The sequence below is a fragment of the Ochotona curzoniae genome, unplaced genomic scaffold (assembly GCF_017591425.1).
Source record: "Ochotona curzoniae isolate NIBS_2020 unplaced genomic scaffold, NIBS_Ocur_1.0 contig_1, whole genome shotgun sequence".
Classification (NCBI taxonomy): Eukaryota; Metazoa; Chordata; class Mammalia; order Lagomorpha; family Ochotonidae; genus Ochotona; species Ochotona curzoniae.
In genome coordinates this window covers 13,771,410-13,794,203 of record NW_024464918.1, presented here as the reverse complement: position 1 = coordinate 13,794,203, position 22,794 = coordinate 13,771,410, and the positions used below count along the sequence as shown (strand labels likewise).

The following is a 22,794-nucleotide window of genomic DNA, read 5'->3' as shown; positions in this document are numbered from 1 at the left end:
TACTGAAACTTAAGAGAGACAACCAACCTACCTGGAATCTCCGCATGTCACGTGGGTTTCCTGCATTCTTTAGGCAATTTTGGTTACACTTGAGGAAAAATTTCAAGAAGAACCTGTGAAGAAACAAATGACTGTGGTTAGCCTTTCCATTGACACAGGATCATACTAGGGAGTCAGTTCTGGATATGCATCCCATTCTCTTACCGTTTTCTGAAATATTCAGAACAGTGTTACAGCCAGCATTTAAAGTTGTAGACTGTTCTGTATTCAAGTCAAACCCTCTTTATGAATACTCATAGCACTGCCAACAGACCTAAGCCCCTAAGGACATATTTCACTCAACAGTGGGAAGTCTTAACCCTAAGTTTAAATATGTTCCAATTGGATATTATTATCTGAAAATTCTCATGAACCCCCCAAAATAACATGTAATAAGCCCTATGAGTTCACAGGCAATGAACTAGAAAAATGTACACTTTTGGCTCTATGAGCGAAATAAAGACTTCACCTCAGTATCTCCAAACGATACGCTCTTGCCACCAGCATCACATGAGAAATAGGTAAGTTTCACACACCAAGAAACTCCAAAAAGTTTTTGAAAAAATGAAATTAAAATACTTCCTTTCGCGCAAAAAAAAAAAAACCAAAACCCTAAATTCCATGCCTACAGGGACGAACAAGAGGTTCAACAGAAGGCATACAAGAAAACATTAGTTCAGTTTTTAGCACCAAAATAAGCTTCTCTTTTTAGTTCACTTTCTGTGAACTTGTTCAAGTACCATCGTACTAAATTCCTTCAATTTCTCAAATATCCTCTGAATGTTTTTCTTAGACTTGCTGTTGTAGACAAAAGTTACTGTGAATGAATAAGGATCTTCCTGCCTCATTTCCACCTTGGTTTCTGAATTCGTTGTATAGAGACCATGACTTTCTTCGTTAATGTGAGCTAAGATTCCAATTTGTCAAGAAAAACCCCAGTTTGTACCAGCTGCACTGGTTTAAGGTTTAATAGCACCTACTTTAACTCTAAAAAACACCTTGATATGGCTAAGAACACACACAATTCCACTAGCAGTTTTATTTCTTACAGAACCATTGCAGATATTAAACTGTACCATGGAGATGCAGCAGATATTAAAGGTATCACATTAGGTCATTTCTGTTGACCACCTACTCTCCACATACACATGGCTATGAAAAGCACCTTTTTGAAACCATAGAACTTCTGAGATAATCCTGTCGTAACAATGGTTTCTGTAGGTTCAAATGGTGCTGGCTCCAAGGTAAACACTTCGAAGACACTTTCCCAGTTAATCCTGCTAAATAACTTCTATCATCCATCCGTTTTTACAGTCACTGAATTTAAACAGCTTGCCCAAAAGTAATGGGAATTTACAATCTAAACGCAGTCAGTGCAGTTTCAGGGACCACGCTCTTACCCACAAAGATGTAGCAGTTTCCGTAAAAACAGAAGCAGTGCAGGAATGGCAGTAACGCTGGCTGTCCCACTGATAGCATTTGTACTACAGCAGCAACAGTACTCAGAAGAGCAAATAAGAGTAACCGTCCTACCAAGAGGACACTATTTCCACCAGGGCAATGCGACTAGCATGGAGGCTGATATACTCCCTGCACGGAATCTCGTGCACGGACCCTCGTGCACCGAACCTCTTGCCTGGCTCCCCAGAGTTGATAACATTCACGTGTGTTTAAGCCATTTGAGCCCAGGCCTGAAAGCCAGAGTTAGGTTGTGTTAGAACGAGCTGTCAGCACACCCTCTGGCATCTTCAAGTCAGACAACTGCTAGCCTCCATGAGGGGGTCCATCTGGTGCCAAATGGATTTTGAAAGACAGGCAAACAGGACGCTAGCTCTGCCAGACAGAAACAGAATCCAGGGAGCAGGGGATCTTCTGCCTCAAAGATGAGCCAGGGGCGAGAGGCTGTCAGCAGCCCATCGTTAGTACAGAAGCCACGCCGAGCACACACCGGATCCTAGTTACCCTAAGCCGCCTCATCACGTGGCCTGCTGGCAGGCTCTCCCACCACCCCCACAGCTCAGGATCTCTTGATGAAACTGAAAGCTTGACCATCTGTTGTGGGGGAAGACGCGCCGTCAACTGGTGCCTGGGGCCTCACGCAGCCTGTATGCGGCAAAGGCACTCTGAAGGGCCAGTTCTTTGGAGGAAAAATAGCCCTACGCATTGGGAACACGTAAGAATTCTTTAAAAAAAAATTTCCTAGATAGAAGCCAAGTGTCCGACCACACTTCCTTAAAGGAACTAAGAGTTAGAAGGGGAGAGTTCAAAATATCCTCACTGAGAGACCCAGTTAGATGCAATACAAGTTGGGAGAGTGGGGTATGATTACTCAGGCTGAATGCATGAGGCGCTTATTAACGGTCAAACAGGAACACGTGCCTAATCCGCCGGCCTGTGGGGAAGATCTCAGATTCTGAGGGGGCTTTTAACAAAGCAGAGGTTAGTGTAACGCAAAACCTCACTTTTGTAACGAATTACTGCATTTTGTGTGGTGAGTGTATTTGATAAAATGTTGTCAGGAGAAAGCGTGGTGGCCTTACCACAACTGGGGGAAACTGACCCACAGCAGCACAAAGCCCCCCATTGACCCTTTGGAGTTCCAAGGACTTCCATACCCTCCAGGAAACACCCGACTGGAATCAAACTCCTTTTAAACTTGAATCTTTTTATTGAAGGGGAAATTGGGACAGGCAGCGAGAAACTTAAAACCTTTCTCTTAGCTTTCAATACGGATATCATCATCCTATGCTCACGCAATATGTTGTTCAAAGCACTCAGATTTCCAGAATCTGATGGAATGTTCATGGAAATCCTATAAATTAGGTATGCAAGGAACTATCCAATCCACTTGGAACACCAGAAAACCAAGACTCACAATTAAGATAATTACTCATAGTCGAAAATGAATCTCACAGAATGGCCAAAAGGACTAGTCAGGACATGAGTTTTTCATGAATGATAGGATTCTCTAAGTGATCTTATCACTTAGTCTAATCATCTAGTTTGTATATGACAAAAGGGACACATCAGCAATGTTCATAGGGTTAATAATATTTATAAATGCTAGAATCACAACTCACATGTCCTGATGTTCAGTTGGATGATTTTTTTTCATTACAAAACTTATTTCTCAGAAGCCAGCTCAACAGTGGAATTCTTGATTTTTTTAGTCTTACAACCACAATCATAAAAGTGAGTCATAAAGCCAAGAGTGACATCCTATTAAAAGATGTGTTCAGCTTCTTTGCAGTAGCCTAGTGGCTAAAGTCCTCATCTTGCTTGCACCAGGATCCCAAATGGGCGCCAGTTCGTGTCCCAGAGGGCACGCTTCCCATCCAGCTCTCTGCTTGTGCCCTGAGAAAGCAGTCAAAGATGGCCCAAAGCCTTAGGATCATGTACCCACGTGGGAGCCCTGGAGGAGGATCCTGGTTCCTGGCTTCGGATCAGTGCAGCTCCAGCTGTTGCGGCCACTTGAGTAGTGATTCAATGAATATAAGATTTTCCTCTCTGTCTCTTCTCCTCTCTGTATATCTGACTTTCCAATAAAAATAAATAAATCTTTAAAAAAAGATAATAAGGCTCGTGTAAGACATGAGCCCATCACTGAACCAACAAAAACCCATACATTTTCATAATAAAATTGTTTATTCAATGATATGGCTTACACCACATTTTATTGAACAATAAATATTTAGTATCAAGCTTGAATAGCTTCCATGTGAGTAACTGCAGTAGCCAAAAGACTGGGACTAATCTACATGAGAACACAAAACAACAACAAAATCACATCATTCCTGTATACAGAGTGCATGGAATAGGACCTAGAAACCAGGGGTTTATAAGCATTCAACTAAACAGAACTCAGAACCTACAGAGGGATCAAAATAGAAACAATCTATACTAAATCTGGCCTCACAAGACAGTCATAGATATGCCCCTAACAACTCCCTGAACCTCAGTTACCACCTTACAAACACGGAAATAACAGCATCTTTCTCTGAGGAAATTATGAGCTTTCACCATTATTACAATTCAACTTCTCAGTTGGTGATGTGACTGGAGACAAATTATTTAACCTCTCTGTGCCTCATTTTGCAGCTGTCATCTGTAAAATGGGGGAAATAACAGAACCTATTTTAGAGAGGTAGTAAGAATTAAATAACATACATAGAGTATTCAAACAATTCCTGGCAGAGAGGAAATGATCGTTCTTTTCATCATCATTTATTCCTGGCAATTGCTCATTGCCAAGCCCCTTGAGATGTTGGGATTTTTTTTTTTTTTTTTAGATTTTTCTCCTTTTAAATATTCCAGTTAAAAGCAAGGATAAAGACGCAGGCACCTAATGAAGACTATGGGTTTCACCAATGAGCTATCAAAAGAAAAAAAGAAAAAACACCAAGGAAAGGCAACAGTAACTACCGCAACTTTACCCAAAAGCCAAGACATGTAAAGGAAACAGGTACTGGCTTAAATCACAGAGAACTCCATCAAGTCAGAACTGAAGGGCACAGGCAGTAAAACTGTCCATTAGGCAACAGCTTGTGCCGCATTAATTATTATGCAAAGCATTGCAACAGATCTGAGCTAAGCAGGTTGAGTTTTTACTTCTCCCCTCACAAATTCTTTAAAAATCACGTTTGGATGTTTGTGGCTACACTCATACATCCAGGCTAGAAGGAAAGGCACACCTAAATCAAGATATAAAACCCCCATTTGCACTCCTGAGGTCCCCCCAGAATTCCCCTCTGACTTATGCTCACAGATGGTTATGCGGCAACTGATCCTTTCTGAAGATATTCAGGGCACGGACACCCACTCTGCTCTCCAACAGCCGAATGAAAACAATGGTGGGATCCCTTCTGTATGGAGTTCAAGCTGCTCCATTCACACAGCAAAGGGTAGAAAGGGAGATGACTTATGATTCAAAGTCCTCTAAGTAACTTACACAGAGGCACCATCACACTTGCTTTGACAAGGCACAGAGCTGTGTGCCTCCCCAGCCAAGCCAAGCTCAGAAATAACCAAGGCGTGCTTTCTGGGGTATAGGGATTCTTCTAGAAAATACTTTGCCTAAAAGCATATATCCCGGGCCCGGCGTGGTGGCGCAAGTGGTTAAGTCCTCGCCTTGCACGCCCGGGATCCCATATGGGCGCCAGTTCTAATCCCGGCAGCCCCGCTTCCCTTCCAGCTCCCTGCCCGTGGCCTGGGAAAGCAGTCGAGGACGGCCCAAAGCTTTGGGAACCTGCGCCCGCGTGGGAGACCCGGAAGAGGTTCCTGGCTTCGGACCGGCATAGTATCGGCCGTTGCACTCACTTGGGGAGTGAATCATCGGACGGAAGATCTTCCTCTCTGTCTCTCCTCTCTGTATATCTGCCTTTCCAATAAAAAAATAATAAAAATAAATCTTAAAAAAAAATAAAAGCATATATCCCTATCCAGGCTGTGAGACCTATCTCACAAATGCCATTGTTACATTGGTGTTTAAGGGCACACCGAAGGACATACTGACCTGTGAGGAGGCAGAGAGGAGTTCCATGACTACAACCACCAAAAAGGAAAGATCCCCTTAGACATAGGGCATGCCAAATCAGAAAGCAAAACTTTTCTCAATACCAAAGAAAATGTTTCAGCTGCTAGTACCCAAAAGTTGTTGCAGAGTACAGTTCAATCATGTGAAAATATGATACCCAGAAGTTCTGCCAAAATCCTGGAGAAGCCATAAGGGCAGGCACAGCAGGCTGAATCTGGGTAAGGCCTGCTGCTTTTAAGTCAACCTCATCTCCTTTGCTGATATGAAAACACATCCCTGGGCCTGGCGCAGTGGCCTAGCAACTAAAGCCCTTGCCTTGAATGCACCAGGATCCCATATAGGAACCGGTTCTAATTCCGGCAGCTCCACTTCCCATCCAGCTCCCTGCTTGTGGCCTGGAAAAGCAGTTGAAGCCTTGGGACTCTGAACCAGTATGGGAGACCCGGAAGTGGGTCTGGACTCCTGGCTTCAGACTGAATCAGTTCTGGCTGCTTGGGGAGTGACTCATCGGACGTAAGATCTTTGTCTCTCCTCCTCCTCTCTGTATTCCTGACTTTCCAATCAGGATAAAATAAACCTTTAAAAACACATATTCCTGAGCCAGACCCTCCATGACATATATTTCCACTATTATGCAGGAGACACACGGAGGGTAGAAAGAAGATGGGTGAGATCATGGAAGAAATTTTATACAGAGAAGCAAATTCTCCCCTCCCCCTTTCAAAGTAGATGGTGGGATAGTATCAACTGTAGTGTTATCTTGCAGATCCCAGTGAGAGAGAATGTGGCTGTCCCTATTATTGCCTGTTAACCTCAAGATGTTTTCCTCTGCCACTAGGCAAGGTCTTCTCTGTAGAGAGTGGGAGTCCTAGCAGGTGCTCTCAGCTTGAACGGTTGACCATAAGCAACATGAAAAATATTCATTACCTCAGAGCTAAGAATTTGCCCTTGATGGACAGACACAGTTAGTGGCAAAGATTTAATAACAAATAAGGTGTTGGGTGGCATAGTAACCAATTAAGTAACTTTAAAAATAATTCTAAGATAAAAGACCTGCTGAAATCAGTCTGTTCATACTAGAGTCACATCTGAAAGACCAGGAAAAGAGACAGGATAATGAAAGGAAAAGACAAATAATTAATGGCCAATGGGGGAATAAATTTTAGGTCATTGTTTTCATGAGAACAAGGATGCTGTGGTTCAACACTGACTTCTATTAGCCTGGTGCAACTTATTCCCCCTTAGAAAGTTTCAACTGTTGATTAAATAAGAAAGGATGACTTCTCTGAAGAATTGTAGGCTCACATGTGGCAGAGAAGGCAGTCATCTTTGAGGATACTCTTTCAGAATGATTACCCAAATTCCAAGTGTTTCTTGCCAAAGCCTGGTCCTGGGCAAACATTGGAAAGCATACTAATCGTTTGTAATGTTTTCTGCAAGAATAAACCAGACAACAAATCCAGTGTTTGTCTGGCCTTCTCGGCATTAGAGACAGACTGAGGACACATTTGTGTTAAACTGTTTCCATTACAAGAAACACAATCCACAGGTAATCAGGAGGCACAGGGTTCCTGCTGATCCAGGGATAAGTTTCGAGCAAAAGCATTAAGTCTGGGGGACTGATACAAATCCTTCTCCAAGTGGGAACAGACGCGAGTGCAGGTGACAACTGCGCTTCAGTAGCAATTATCTCTACCATAAAGCCAAGCTCTGAAGGATCCTCAGTATCTCACCTGACTAGTTACTAAAGCAATACACCAACTATTCCAGGTAAAAGAAAGACATCAATGCAAAAAATTTTATAGGCCATGCATGGTTTTTTTATAAAAATACATTTTCCATAAACTTAGAAGACCCTTTCTATAATGGCCTTTCTATGAGTTTTATACATACTAACTTCTCTTCAAACAACCCAGTGATTTTCTGTTTTAGCATAAATTCTACTACTGAGAAGTTACGTAATTTGCTCAATCCTCACCAACTAGTATTCAAACTGGAATTTGAATATAGGCAGTTAGCTCCAAGGCCCATATCCATTAACCTGTATTCTTTGCACAGCAGCTCATGGAAGTGTGAATCATTAACGATATCTGACTTTTCTCTTATCATCATCATCATATTCATCCAAAATTAGGGCTAAACCAGGATAACAATTTCTTGTATATTCCCTGAAACACTCTGTTATAAACTTGAATTTTGCTCATGACCAGGTTCATGCCATTTGTGATACTTCAAATGCACTGTGACCATAAGGAAAGGTCAGTGGGTGGTTCTGGTAACAGAGTTGAAGCAAATATAGCAAACAATAGCCAGAGCAAAAGCAAGGTAAGCTGCGTCTTTAGAGAAGAGTTAATGGGCTTCTAAGAGTTACAAGTTTCACAATCACTACTTTTGAATATCTTCCATGTGGACGGAAAGCCACAAGTCGTCAATGAAAAGTTTTTAGTACAAGTTTTTCAACACATACTCAAAAGTTTAAAGCAGATTCATTTAGAATCTCATGTTAGAATTTCACTTTCCCTTCTGAGGACATAAAGAGTCTTGATATTATTTTTCCCTAGTAAAGGTGACAGATGTCAGAGAGAAATCAAAAAGTTCAAGTCCGGGCCCAGCGCGATAGCATAGTGGTTTAAGTCCTCACCTTGCACGCCCGGGAGCCCATATGGGCGCCATTTCTAATTCTGGCAGCTCCACTTTCCATCCAGCTCCCTGCTTGTGGTCTGGGAAAGCAGTTGAGGATGATCCAAAGCCTTGGGACCCTGCACCCGCATGGCAGACCCAGAAGAGCTCCTGACTCCTGGCTTTGGATTGGCTCAGTTCCAGCCGTTGTGGTCACTTGGGGAGTGAACCATCGGATGGAAGATCTTCTTCTCTGCCTCTCCTCCTCTCAATAAAAATATCTGCCTTTCAATAAAAATAAATAAATCTTTTTAAAAAGTTCAACTCCATAATCATTGAGGCATATACCTCTATGTGGTCTCTCAACTTTGTATTCCTTTTAAGACCTTATAAAATACAAATGTTCACTGTCACTCATTCTCAAACTCAACTAGCACCAGTTTCCAGAGAGCCCAGTGAGTACTGATTCTTCTCTTTCAAGATCAACAGTGCCATGGTCATAAGGACTCCAGTTAAAGTTTTCCTCCAAGAAAAAAAAAAGACAAAGTATTTAAATCCATATTTTTAGGAAATTTATTTGAGTAGGTATCAAGGAAGGATGAGTATCTTCTGGATATTAACCTGTTGTGAATGTTTTCACAGAGGCCAGATCAATGAATCCTTTGAAGACCCAAATAATGTCAACAATATGCCTTTCAGACACATTGCTTTCCTACTGTTCACCTTCCTTCCTACCTCACTGTAGGCTGCAGCCCTGGCTCTGAAATGTTTTCCCACACCCATGCCATCTCAGCTCCTCATAATCCCATTTATCCTTCCAGTCACAGTGTAAATGCAATGCATCAATGAAATATTTTCACCTGTCTTATTTTCACCTACTCCCAACTAGAATGAATCACTTCGTTCTTTACTCTTTTACAGCACTTGTTCATCACCACAAATAGTGCAGTTACACTGTGCTCCTGTCTGCTTCTCCTGGACACTAGACCCCTTCCTTGACTGTGCCTCTCTATTGCTCAGCGCAATGAATACAGTTACATACAGAAAACAAATACCTGACTTAAACAGACTCTAAATACTAACATCAGTTCCATTTAAATTATAAAACAAAGCTTGTCTTTCTTCTTTCCAGAGTTTTCTATGTTTTCTAAGGCTTTTACAAATAGACATTACTTGAATAAAAAAAAATAAACAACTCTGTTGTAAAAACTGAAGTGAATATTGATGAGTGGCCTTCTCAAAGTTTTTTCACACTTAGTTCATTTAGTTCAAACAAAAATGGTTAATAACTGTCGTCTTTAAAATGTATGTCATGCAAGCATAAATCATTTAAAAAATTGATCCTTAGTCTCCTATCTAGAATTTTCTCACCACCAAAGTTTAACATATGTTTTCAAGGTTAAGTCTGCCATTGTTCTTCAACTACTTAAGTGTAACCCAAAGGTTTTACAAGCTGTGTAACTAAGAGTCTGAGATGGATCTCTCTCCAAATTCTACAGACCATTCTGATGACTTTAATGAAAACAGCATTTAAAACTCCTACTGACTCACTATCTCTGTTCAACCTACTTCCCTCGTCATCCATGCACATTCACTGCCTCTTCATGCAGTATTTTCAGAGTCCCTGCTAAGTGACAAGTACAATGCACACAGCAACAACTCCACTCTGTGGCGTGATGGCAGCTCACTAAAGTACACTTTGCAGGCTATCTTCATCAGGACTGTCAGAGACATTTGCCTGGAAGAATTTCAAGGTATGGCATCCAAACAATTCGGATGCATACTGAAACCTGAAGAGAGATAGCTCACTGACTTTAAAAAATAGCAATAATTTCAATACCATAAAATGATGGCATTATGTATCAGAAAGTGGGAACTATAAAGAGATGGACATTATGTCACTGAAATTTAGCACAAAATTCAGTCTTGGCTCATTGAAATTCAGCATAAAAGTTTAAATGATTGCTGAGAAAAAGAAAAGTGAAATTTCTTCACTCATGGCTTCCCAAAAAGGGGAGCTTACCTGCTAGAAAAAGCTGGTATTTGGCTACTTTTTGCTTTTATGTTGAAAAAAAAAAGCTCCTTTTTCTACAAAAGAGCAGTGTAGTATTCATCGTCTTCATCATCATAGTTGTAGTAATGAAATAAGGAGTCAGCTGAAAGCTAGTCCCTGGGGAAAAGGCACTAAGCTTAAAAATTATTTTGAAACTATTTTAAATCCTCATTGGCCTTTTAATATTATCACCCCATGTATCTATTCACTTTTCCCCATACACATCTTCTTTGGCCCCAATCTCAGAATCACCAGGGGTTGCCTGCCATCCTCTGGGCTCACACACCATTGAGGATAATGAATTTAATTTAAGCAATGACTTTCATTGAAAAAAAATTACTGCCTCCCAACATACCACACAAGCTGAGTTCAGATAAAAACAAGTGACTCCTTAATTTGGATTTAATGCCCAGAACTCATCTCCAAATAAAAATGACCAGTGAGCATCAGACCCACAGAGCACGGAAAATAATCTCATGAGCTCCAAATTATTCCAGTTAATATTATGGACGATCCAATAAGTCTGTATGTTCTAGTCCATAAAAATAGAAGAAGAAATTCATCATTTTGAAACAATAATGTGGAATAGAGTCTGGCACTTTATTAAACACAATTTCTCATGATATCATAAGAATACTGATGGAAAATGAAACTAAAGCAATATCATAGGCGAACAATGACACCATTTAGACTTTCTGAGGGCATTTTGTAGTTCACAGGTCACTTACTTGCCCTCTGCACAACACGTCCCTTTTGAATGGCCTGAGTTTAAAGCAGAAACATTGGAAACAAAACTCTGAAAAAGCTATCATTTTGTCACAAACATTGGATGATCATTTATTGAGATTAAGGATTCTAGAATGGGATGAGAATGTATAAATAATCCAGTCCAGCTATTCTTAACCTAGAGGTCATGAATGGTTTGCATGGTGCCTTTGAATATCCCAGGGCTGGCTGCAAATTTGTGCAAACCAACTTCTCTGTGGGATGGATACAGAAGTTTCATAAGACTGAAAGGAGTCTGTGAGTTCTAGAACTTTCTCTTCCTATTGCAACAGTCCCCTGTTTTTAGGAAGAATTACTTTGCTCGCCCCCACCCCAGAGTCTCTGTATTTCATGGCATGGATTTATTCCACAAATTGACTAAAGGGGCTTCTGCATTTGGGTGAGGGCAGCACAACCTCCATCCCACCAATCATTCAATTCCTAAGAGGTGGGAATGTAGCACAAATCAAGTAAATTGGGCCCGATTTGAGTTCATCACAGGACTGTAGTTTGAGAGGCTAAACAAAGAGTTGAATTTCCTTTTAATGGACCTGAACCTGTAAAGACGTGAGGTTAGATTTACTGGAAAATCCAACGCATTAATGAAGACCCCATAACAGAATGCAATTCACTTGTATTCCATTTAAGAGAAATGATAAGCCAAGTAAATTCTGATAGGTGAGGAGAGGAAGGTGGTTAGGGCTCATATCCTCCAATGTACTCCAACAAAGGTAGGGCCAAGCAAAGATGTCAACAGAATAATTTACAGTGAGAAGACAGCAAGAGAAAAGAAAGCTGCAAAAAAACAGTGTGTAGGAGAAGACATTTGGCCTAATGATTAAGATGCTCACTTTCTACCTCCCAGTGCCAGCGTTCAAAGTCCAGCTCTGGCTCTTGTCTCCAGCTTTCCACCAGTGTGTGCCCTGGGAGTCTGTGGTGATGGCACCAATAACTGAGCCCCTGCCACTGACCCAGGAGATCTGAACTGAGTTCATGATTCAGCCTGTCAAGTCCCGCAATACCGACATCTCAGGGGTGAATCAGCAGATAGGACTGCGTCCCCTCTCTCTCAGGAGTTTTCTGTCTCTTTGGCTCTAACTCTCCCCCTCCTGCTTTCTCCTTTCCTCTCCTCCTATGCAACACTGTCTCTTTCTGTCTCTCTGCTTCTCAAATAAATAAATTTTTGAAATAAAAAATGTATCTGTAGGAAGCATAATCCTCAAGAGCCCTGGTAACTTTCAGGCTGTTTAATTTCAACATCCTAAGGTCTTTGCTCAAGTCACTATCATAAATACATTTACAGACTGAACATTCCTTATCTGAAAGATTCAGATTTTGTATTCTTTAGGATTTGGGAATATTTTCCTATACACGATAAGAGATATTGGGAATGGTAACTTACTATATTTCCTATATACGCTATACATATATACTGGAAGTAACTTTGTATAGTATTTTTAGTTTATCTGAAATTTGAATGTCAAGGATGACTTCAAGTTGGCCCCAAAAAGTTGAGGATTTGGAATCACCTTGGTCTTTAGATCTGAGGTGTTCAACCTATACACACAAAGACAAGCATCCATGTATTTTTTTCTTTATCATATGCACTTGCTGTTTATTTTAATTAGAGTCTCAAATCCATATTCTACAGAGCCCATGCAGATAATATCAACACAAGAACAAAGCTACCGGCTAAGTCACAGACTCCTACACTCATCTGACTCCACAGGCAACACTGAAGTGCTGCCAGATCTTCCCATTCAAAATGTTAGAAATACAGGGGTATTTTTGGAGAAGAATCTGCTAGTCTTGCAAACAATATATTAGCTAGACCAAAGCTATCTGGGATAAGCTCTCTAGTTTGCATTTTCTGCTGTAAATCAAATATGTACCAAATCATTTGTCTGCAAGCTTAGGGAACATGGCCCTTGCTCCATACTGATTTTTAAATTAAAAAATAATAAAGCTAAAAAGCAAGAACCCTGCAGCTCCTCTAAATGCTATCCCTCTCATTAAAAAAACACAAGTAACTTCTGACTTTTGAAGAAAGGGCGTATTCTCTGTTGTTTGTTTTCTTATTTGTAAGAACCCTACCACTAAAAATTCAGATATATTCAACCTTGTTTTCTCCCAAACCACCAGCAGCTGATACACTGGGTGAAGGGTGATGTGGGGGAAAACATCTGGTCCCAAAACCAAAAGTGATGGGGATGCATATTTATCAGCACAAGGCTCCACCAGACAGTGAGCACACAAGGAAAACCTCCAGTGCCCACCTGTTCACAGCTGGATTTCCCAGGGCACTTAATTCCGTCAGAAGCACTAAGTTTCAGTAGCATTTTACAGTCAATTAACCATGTAGGAAACAGAACATCTGACTTGATGCCTTCCTCCCCACTTCTAAAGAGTCAATAGACTCAAAAGTCACAATTGGGAACTCAGTATGAAAGAACACACCGACAACCTAAAAGAAGCATTTTTATTATTCCTCCCACTTAATGGGAGGATTCATAAGCCTGGCTAGAGCCACTGGCATAAGAGTCAACTCCTATTTCCACATACAGAACCTTTATTTCACCAACCATTCACATGAATCATTTAAAAAAAACTCTGAGTGCCTACCCAAAGCCAAGAGCCACTGGTTTCTTAACTTTGCAGATGAGCAGACTGAGGTCAGAAAATTTGGTAAAACAGCCCAAAGTCATACACATCATGGTGGAAGAGTCAAGATGTGAGCTTAGGATAAAGCTCATAACAGGAAGAAAAACCTTGCTGTAGAGTTCAATTCCTACATTTTGACATAGTTACAAACAACATGATGTGATGAAACTGGGTTTCCAGTACTTGTCGGGATAAACCTTATAATAGAAAAATAGGTACTCAAACTTGTGTTAAGTTATCATAGAAATAATTTATTGTCAAAGCAATCATAATAAAGGGAGTTATATATTGAATTACACGCCTTGTCTTGTTGAAAATAATCTCCTTTATAGCTTTTTAAAAAATATTTATTTTTTTTGTTGGAAAGTCACATATACAGAGAGGAGGAGAGATAGACAGGAAGATCTTTCATCTGCTGATTCACTCCCCAAGAGGCCACAGCTCAGCCAATCTGAAGCCAGGAGCCAGGAGCTTCTTCCAGGTCTCCCACACATGTCAAGGCCCCAAGGGTTTGGGCTGTCCTTGACTGCTTTCCCAGGCAACAAGCAAGGAGCTGGATGGGAAGTGGAGCAGCCAAAAGTAGAACCAGTGCCCATATGCCATCCTGGCACAAAAAGGTGAGGACTTTAGCCACTACGCTACCATGCTCGGCCCTTTTCTAGCTTTTGAAAAATTGATCCCACCACAACTTGCAAAAGATCTGGTACATCACTTGATGGATGAATACACAAATTCTCAAAATATCAAGTTATACAGTCACAATCACTCTGTTGATTACTGCAAAACCCTGGGTCCAGTTCCCAAGAGCTGCAGCCATGGAGGCAACTTCCTAAGTCCGCAAAGGTGCCCAGCTTCTCCCTCCTATGGCCCCTGGAAGGATTGGATCAGAGTTCTTCCCCATCTCTTTTGACTGCCATCCCCCAGGCAGACATTGGTGCAGCCTACCTCAGTCATGCTCCTTGCAACCAGGTCTCAAATCAGCACCACTTGGAATACTGGCATCAAAACCAGAAGCTTAATCTGCCATGCTACAATGTTGGGCCCCCAACTCCAACGTTTTGTCTCTCCTTCTGGAGTTTTCCTGCTAACGGCCACCATGTTTAAGCCAAGAAGCATGGAAAGAGAGCACTGTGTCTGTTTCAACCCAGGTCATGTCCCCTCCATCTCAATCAGTTTAGTTCCAGAACCCTGTCCCTAAACTCTTAGACTATTCTGTTATTTAAAAAAAAAAAAAAAACAAATAAACCTCTCTTTTACAATGGTCATCATGACAACATATTGTTCTCAAAATGAGCTGCCTGGGAAAATAGGGGATTTCGCTGGTACAACGGGATCAAGTTTGCATGCACACCTCACTGTGACGTCGCTGCTTAGTGAAGATGATCACAACAGTAATTTCCTCTGATGATGGTAGCCCAGCTGAACTCCTCCAGCTTTCAGGGGGAAAAAAGCAATAATGGGTAAAAGCATAAAATCGCAGCCTGTGTTTATTGAGGGATTACTATGTGTAGAGCACTATGCTCAGTGCTTACTCCTTTGTCATCTTCCCAGCAACTCTATAACACCCACACATTCATCAGCCCCTCATCCCGGCCTCTCGTCCCCAGATAAGAAGAAAGCTGAGTCACCGAGAGATTATGTAACATGTGTACTGGCAGACAGCTCATGCAGTTACAGAAGATCTGAAGGCAACTCGCTAGGCAGCCCATGGTGGTGAGCACTGAAACAAGGCTCTCTTAGAACTGGGTTCTTACTGTCACATGATGATAACACGCACAGCAGCCACCGTATCTCTGTAAGCATTTAAACAATGCCTGGGTAAAATTTGTGTAGATACCGGTCTATTTTTTTAATTACATAAATTGAGAAAAGAAACAAAAGTTCCTGAAACAGTTACTGTTTTACTTCATAATCTGAACCAAACCAACACCATTTCCTCTGTCCCACTCTACCTCAAAGAGTATTCTGCAGCCCCACTGGGAGCCTCCTTTACACCCTCAGCACCCTCTCTGCTTTGCCAGCTCTCCACTTGTGCACATACAGTGGCTCCTCCTAGCATATTTTCTCATTGCCTCTGTTCTCATCTAAACAACAAATTGTCAATCAAGCACACTGAGACACAGTCCTGGCTCTCACAAAAAGTACCTCGGAAATCTTTCCTCCGTGTTTTGACTGCAATAATCAAGTTCCCTATCACCGTTACCTTTCAAAGCAAGTCCCTGCTCATTCATTATGCCATACAATGTTATAAGTCACAATTTCACCAGTATTCTAAGTAGAATCTTTTGATGCTGTTAATCACTGTACTAGACTTCTGCAGTGGGCTATTTATACCCTAAGAAATGCTCACATTTCTTCCCTCAGGAACTAAACATAAAAGCCAACATAAGTGCTTTTGTGCCTCAAATGAGACAGTCCATTCACCAACAGTAGGATGATGGTGTTGGGTAGCAGTCTTCTATGCTAAACACAGAGAAAGGGGGGAAATCCATTTAACTCTGATTTCGTGCTTTTGGCAGAAAGCTTTCTACGCTGCTTCTTGGTTTCACCTAGTAGAAGGGTCACTGCCTTAGCTGGGTTTGTGACAGGTCTCTCCAGAATTAGAGTACTTTGTTATCATATTAGTACTTGGAAAAGTCACATAATTAATAGAATTTATCCTCATTTACTCTGTAGAAGCACTTATATTTCATCTTTCTGCCTCTGTTTAATTACTTTCCTTAACACAACTTTTTTTTTTCTGACTTGACCCTTTATGGGCTCATCTAGCAGAAATGTGTTAAGACTTTTCCTCCCCACCCCCTACTCTAAGTTGCTAGACTGTATTTGTTTGAATAAGCACACAAGTTGCATGAGGGTCTGTCCTGCTTCACACAATGCCTTTGAATTAGCACCATGACAGTGTCATGCTTTTGCTGGAGATACTTTGTTCAGGCTAAGTGATGACAGCCACCAGAATTACCATTAATTGTAACGTGACACTGGCATCTCAGTGACTGCACCTAGTGGTGAATAGTATTCATTCAGGTGCCTGAGAAATTCAGAAGCAGAGATGTCACAACTCTTCAGGGGGAACAGCAGATCTGCTTAACACATGCTGCCTACTCCACTGCTACTTTCTCAAAGCTGTTTGTGCAAGAGAGTAGAACACACACGTGCATGCACACAAACAGCCAAATAAAGCCACTGCCTAGATAAGAAAGTCATCGCAGACAACAAATCCTCAAGATTCTGTGCTTGCTTTTTCTCTCTTAAGACTGCTTCTCTATTTCAGACATCAAAATAGGAAGAAACCATGGTTTAAAGGGCAACCATGTCAGGGAGGTGGATTTTCTGCTCCCCCCCTTTTTTTTTCAAACATAGATTAAAAAGTGTGCCTCTGTATTTTCTATTGACGCTATCTCCTGCATGACCAAGAAGATAGGGGCTCAGAGAAAAGAAGGTATTTGGTCTGAATGGAACTGAGCTCCTGAAGTAGCAAAGTAGCCGGCTCACTCTCAAAGGGAAGTAAATCCCTCCTGATGAGGTTGGGGAGGGGCCAGGTGAGTGGCAATGAGTTACCACTGTCCTTGGTCATTTAGACAATGAATCAGAAGTACAGCAGTCACGCAGTCAGCACTCATCTAGGAAACAAAGGTGGCCTAAGAGATGTTCTTGGACTTTACAAAGTCCCCCTTCTGTCTCTCAAAGAAGAATCAGCCCCACTCTATTTCCCATGCAAGAAATACAGATAAAGTGAAAGAAGAGCAAAGGAGGGTTCTTTCTTATTCAATCTCCATTATATCCAAGTGACATGCATAAAGTACATCAGACTTTATGACAAATTAAAATACTGTGTGGGATTTTACAGAGTCTATGTCCCCATTCACTGGAAAACAGAGTCCTCTCTAACCTCCAAGTTTTAGCTCAATTGTTCCTTCTTTTTTGAATGCCTCTCTCTGAAGCCCTTCTACTTCCTGGTCTGATTATGTTTCTTCCACTCCAAGTAAGACCTCCCACAACGGCCTACTGTGAGTAAGTGTCTCACCCTCCATACACCTCAGGATTTCAAAGCCTGTGAATGTTCTTCTTACTGCAGTTCCCAAGGCCACTCCATCTTTAGTTTATCTGCATAAATATGATTGCCTGCTAGTACCATGGGAGTTGAGACTCTACTAATAGAGTTCTTATTGAAGCCATTCTTGTCTGAAACTGGCTAATTCACTTTTTCCGCCAAAGTCATCCTTCACCTCGTCTTTCCTCTGCATGTGCTGTTCCCTCTGCTAGAATATAACCTCTCCATTCTTCAACTCTGAAGTCCCTCTGTCACAACAACCAAGAGCAGCACTATCTAACCTCCCACAACTCTCGTTTGTATTACACTGATCCTTTAGCACCTTGTAATTGCTTTTCTGCATTTATTTTTCTTAACTGGCCAACTAGATTGTCAGCATCTGAGTAGAGGGAACATACACTCATACAAAAACATACACCCAACTTACAAGACATACAACCTTGTTCCTTTCATACTGTTTAGCAGAATCACATTTCTACATCATTGCACGATAAATAAGTGGATATAGGTCAAATATTTCACTCTGGGATGACCATAGAGGGGAAGAAAACAAATATTGATGTTTAAACTGCCACAAGACTGCCAAACAACCTCTCTTCTGCTGCTACTAGTATTGTTGATATCATCATTGATTACTGTTATTCTTGTTATTATAGTTAACATTGCTTGAGTGCTTACAATATACAAAGAAATTTATTAAACACTTTACTAATAATATCTCCTTTAATCCTATCATTAATCCTCATTCAGTCCTAAAATAGACATGATTAGTACTCTGCTTATAGGAGATCAGAGATACATGAGAGACCCAGAATTTGAATGCACATCTGAATAAAGCCGTAATTTATGTTCTTGTTCACCAGGCTATCTGTATCCAGCCTATCATGATTCCTAAAGGTATTCAGGATGTTTGCAAAAGGTACCTTTTCCCCTGCTTACCTATTCATTCTGGCCCTCTGATATAGGAATGAGAAAACAGCATAAAAACGGCCCCGCTCAGAGTTTGCAGCTAGAAAGCAGTAACCTTTGATGGTTCCAATGAAATTGGCTGCCATCTTTGCTTAGTTCTAATTAGCACAACTGAATCTTTCTCATTTTTAACAGGACAAGAAAACCCTCTCCACCTGTAAACTCCCTCCCTCACTGCCTGCTTTTCTCATCCCACATGGCCAGTATGAACTTTGAAAAGGTTGTTGCAAGACAGATAAAGGAGATTTCTGACTGCTCCTCCTTCTTCCTGCTCTTCTCAGCCCATCAGCGGTGCATCCTTTGTGTCCAGGGTATGCGTGTTGTGAAGTACAAACACCTTCAGCCTCAAAACTCAGATACTGCTATCATTACACCCACCTTGAATACCCTGTACAGAACGGAACTCAGGGGGTTTCTTCACCTTCAGCTGTTGCACTGAAGGTGTCAGAATCAAGCAATCAAGACGCACATTCCAGAACTAGGTAGATTAACCTCCAAGATGACACTCAGTTTTATCTGTAGCTTCTCTAAATCTTAACAAAAACTCTAACAGCCGTATCTGATTTGGGACCTTAACAGTGAATCTCCACTCTTCTCATGCACTCACTGAAAGGATGCGTAAAATCAATCAGGATCTTTCTCATCACCGGGGTCCTCTATTACTCAAAGGAGTCAAGGTGAGGCCTAAGAACTTCTGTCATCATCAGCCTCACTCAGAGATCAGCTAAAAAAAAAAAGACAAGGAAACTGGAAGGTGGAGAAAATCATTATTAATGTCTTCTCTCACACATGGAGCACAGATTATAAAACACAGATGGGAATTTCTGAAAATATTTTAAGAAAAACCATTCATTTCTAGAAATGAAGCCAACTAACTGGAATGCTAAAAACAACAGGATCCGAATGCATACTCAATTCTTAGAGCCCCTTGTTGATTAGTGACTGAGCCAGCCATGAGAACACATCTCCTTTTCACTCAAGTGAGGATTTAGAGGGGTATTTTCAAAAGTAAATAAATGGTCACAAAGAACAAAAAAAGATTAGTGGAGAATACAGTCTCTAAAGAACATCCCTCACAAAATAAACCCCATGTTTATGTATACTCCCCTCAATTGGCCTCAACCCAAAATCGTTCCTGAAACTTAAAACCGATGGCAAAAGGGTTGAGAGCAATGTCCGGAATTAGCTTAGTCAAATGCTGCCTTAAATAAATGTTCCTCTGGTACCTAATAAGATCCCAGAGCCAAAGTGCTTTAGCTTGACTTTAGCAATCCCCCATTCCTCATCATCATGAACTATATTACCTTGTGTTGGGTTATGTGACAGCTTCAATGCAAACATTTTTTAAATTCCAAATAACATATTTAAAAATGGTTTCCAGAATTTTCCTGATGAAAAAGATTGCTTTATTACTTTAAAAGTTTAATATCCAAGAGTAACATCAATAAAAACTCACCCGGTTCATGCTACCCCCAAGATACCAAGTCTATGAATAACGTTACAGTTATCATTTTCATTCTCTTAGGCACAAAGAGAGTTCTGGGTTCTACACCTACAAACAGTGGCACTGAGAATCCTCTAAAATGTCGATCGCTCTCTTGTTTTTCTGATATGGCAAAGAAGCAAGGGCAGCTCCTGCAATGGTGAGATCTTGTGTGCTGCAAGAATGAGCAAAAAATACTCATCTAGGAACTATCTTGAGTAACATGTACTCAAAGAAGAGATACCTTCCCAAGTGTCCCTAGCAAATAGTAGCTCTGGCACCTCAATGCTGCCTTGGGAGTGAAGTGGAGATGGGAAGGTACCCTCCTTTTTGAGTTCGCAAGGAAAAGAAATACAAAAAGCACATAGATAACATAGCTACAGATTGATTAAGATTAATGGAAGAGAAAATATGGAAAGTGATAGTTGCTAAAAATGGAGCAACTTTATATTAAAAGCATGGTCACAGAAAACCTGAGTGTGGATTCACTTCTTCCTTGACGAATGCTTGCAAATAATTCAAAGTGGTCACTTCTTTTCTTGGGCCTCCTTTCCAGGATTCATGCCCTTGGCTTTTCTGTCACCTCAGAAGAGGGTTCCCATTGCCTCTCCAACCTGTTACCCATTTCCAAATACTCTCTAATTAGATGACACCTCTCCTGAATCATGTCAGAACTGAGTAGGTCTCCAAAATGGTAGGCACCACAAAACAGGTTGTTAAGACATGAAGTTCTTTAAGACAGTGTCTCCAATCTGGACTCTGCCGCTTACTGGATGTGTGATCTTAAACAAATCACTGAAAACTTTTAAGACCGCAGCTCATTAATGCAATTAGATTTTAAGCACCAACCTGGAGGGATCATTGTGAAGACAAACTAGGCAAATATGTGCATGTCAAGTCCACAAAGTCTGACATGATATATAACAAATGTTCAATAAGATTTATTTATTGGTAATGTTACTAGTTGATAATGATGATGATACATTCCTCATTTTGGTATAAACGATGTATTTGTCCAAATGCAAGTTAAAGATATATTTGCTTTGCTGTGTTGCATTGTGTTGGCAATAACAGAGTGAGGGGTTTAAGGGTTAGCAGTCATGTGGAATTTACAACAAATTGTTCCCCTAAATCTTTTGCATGGAATACAATGATCACAGTAACATCGGAAGAACTGAACTACAAAAACAGGATACAACTAGGCCCTAGTTACTGTGGGAAATATAAATGTGTCCATATCCCTCAGATAATGCTGCATATATTGAAACAATATTTGATATTAAAAAAGGGTTGTATTCATCATTTCCAGTCAGTTAGTTCATGGGTACTCAATAAATACCAGTTGAAATGGAAGAAGCAGAGAATTAGAAGTTTCCTTAGATGCACAATTTCATATTTTATAATCAAAGGCACACAGCGTTAGATTTCAAAGATACCCAGGTGAAACATTTAATACACGTAAATGCCACTCATAAAAGTAAAGGAAATTGTCCAGGCCTACAAAGCTACCTGGAGTCAAAGCTGAATCTCTACTTTGTCCCTGAAAGTCATCCTAAGTGAACCAGTCCCTCTGGGCAAATTTTCTTGTCCTTCTTCAAAGTCTGTTGCAGAAATGTCCAATGAGTCAGGAGATGTGTTTCCCCATTGCCATGGTTTGTATCCTGAGCTCATCTGAACTGAGGGATCCTTAGAGAGTAGACAGTCAAGGCTGGCATCTCCAAAGCTGCATAAATCTCTCACCTAAGGAACATCATCATTTTTCTCTTGTCACAACCCTTCCAGCCTAATATTTGACAGCTCAGATCGGGTACTGTCCAAACATTTATTAAAACATTTTAAATGATGAATATATCCAATTATTACTATTAATGCAGCTAATACTGACTAATGAGGGGGAAACGCAGGAGCCAGTGTCCCACAATTCATTACCCTTGCCTTGTCAACAATTCAAAACCCGAAACCTAATCATCCATACCAGGCCCTGTTATATTTCACACGTCACTTTTAATAAGTCACTCAGTGCCTATAAATTAATGTAACATGTCGGCGTTTATGAGTGTGGCTTTGTCGCTGTTAACAAATGATGTTCTGGCCCAGTCTACAACAGCCAGGCAGTGACGAATGATGGAAGATGATTTAGTTCCAAACTATAAACTATACCCTGGGGAGTCCAGTCATATGTATGTATATATAGGCACATATTACATACATCTAGTCTATACAAACTAGCAAAGCACAACAATATACAGACAAAAACAATGTGAACTAAATATGATGCATAATCTGTGGCCAAGAGCTGTGCAATAATCTCTGTACTTTCTTCTCTAAAAGATTACACATGCAGCACTGGGAACTAGGACAGTTCCACAAATGTGTTCAACATCAATTTCAAATTCATTGTTAAGTTTTGGTCTATTGCTTCTGGCCAGGTTTCAGGGCAGCCTGACATCCCCACCAACAATAAAGACCCAGTGGTATTGTTGAAGATGGGAGGGCTCACATAACTGAGGAACACACCACACATACAGGAAAGGCCTGGCACTTTATGTAAAATTGCTGGCTATTGAGTGTTGGGGTGGAAGAGGACACATGCTTGTGTCTAAGCAGATCTGAACGAT

The 22,794-nt window shown here is 40.9% G+C and overlaps 1 protein-coding gene across 9 annotated transcripts in view; it reads right to left on the bottom strand.

Moving 5' to 3' along the window:
• Positions 1 to 22,794, bottom strand: part of EBF1 (EBF transcription factor 1) — a 390,172-nt gene that overhangs the window by 146,104 nt on the left and 221,274 nt on the right. For all 9 annotated transcript variants that reach the window (XM_040987314.1, XM_040987396.1, XM_040987644.1 and 6 more), the window contains one exon: positions 32 to 113. In XM_040987314.1, the coding sequence (XP_040843248.1) occupies positions 32 to 113 (82 nt within the window). The remainder of the gene's footprint in view (positions 1 to 31; positions 114 to 22,794) is intronic.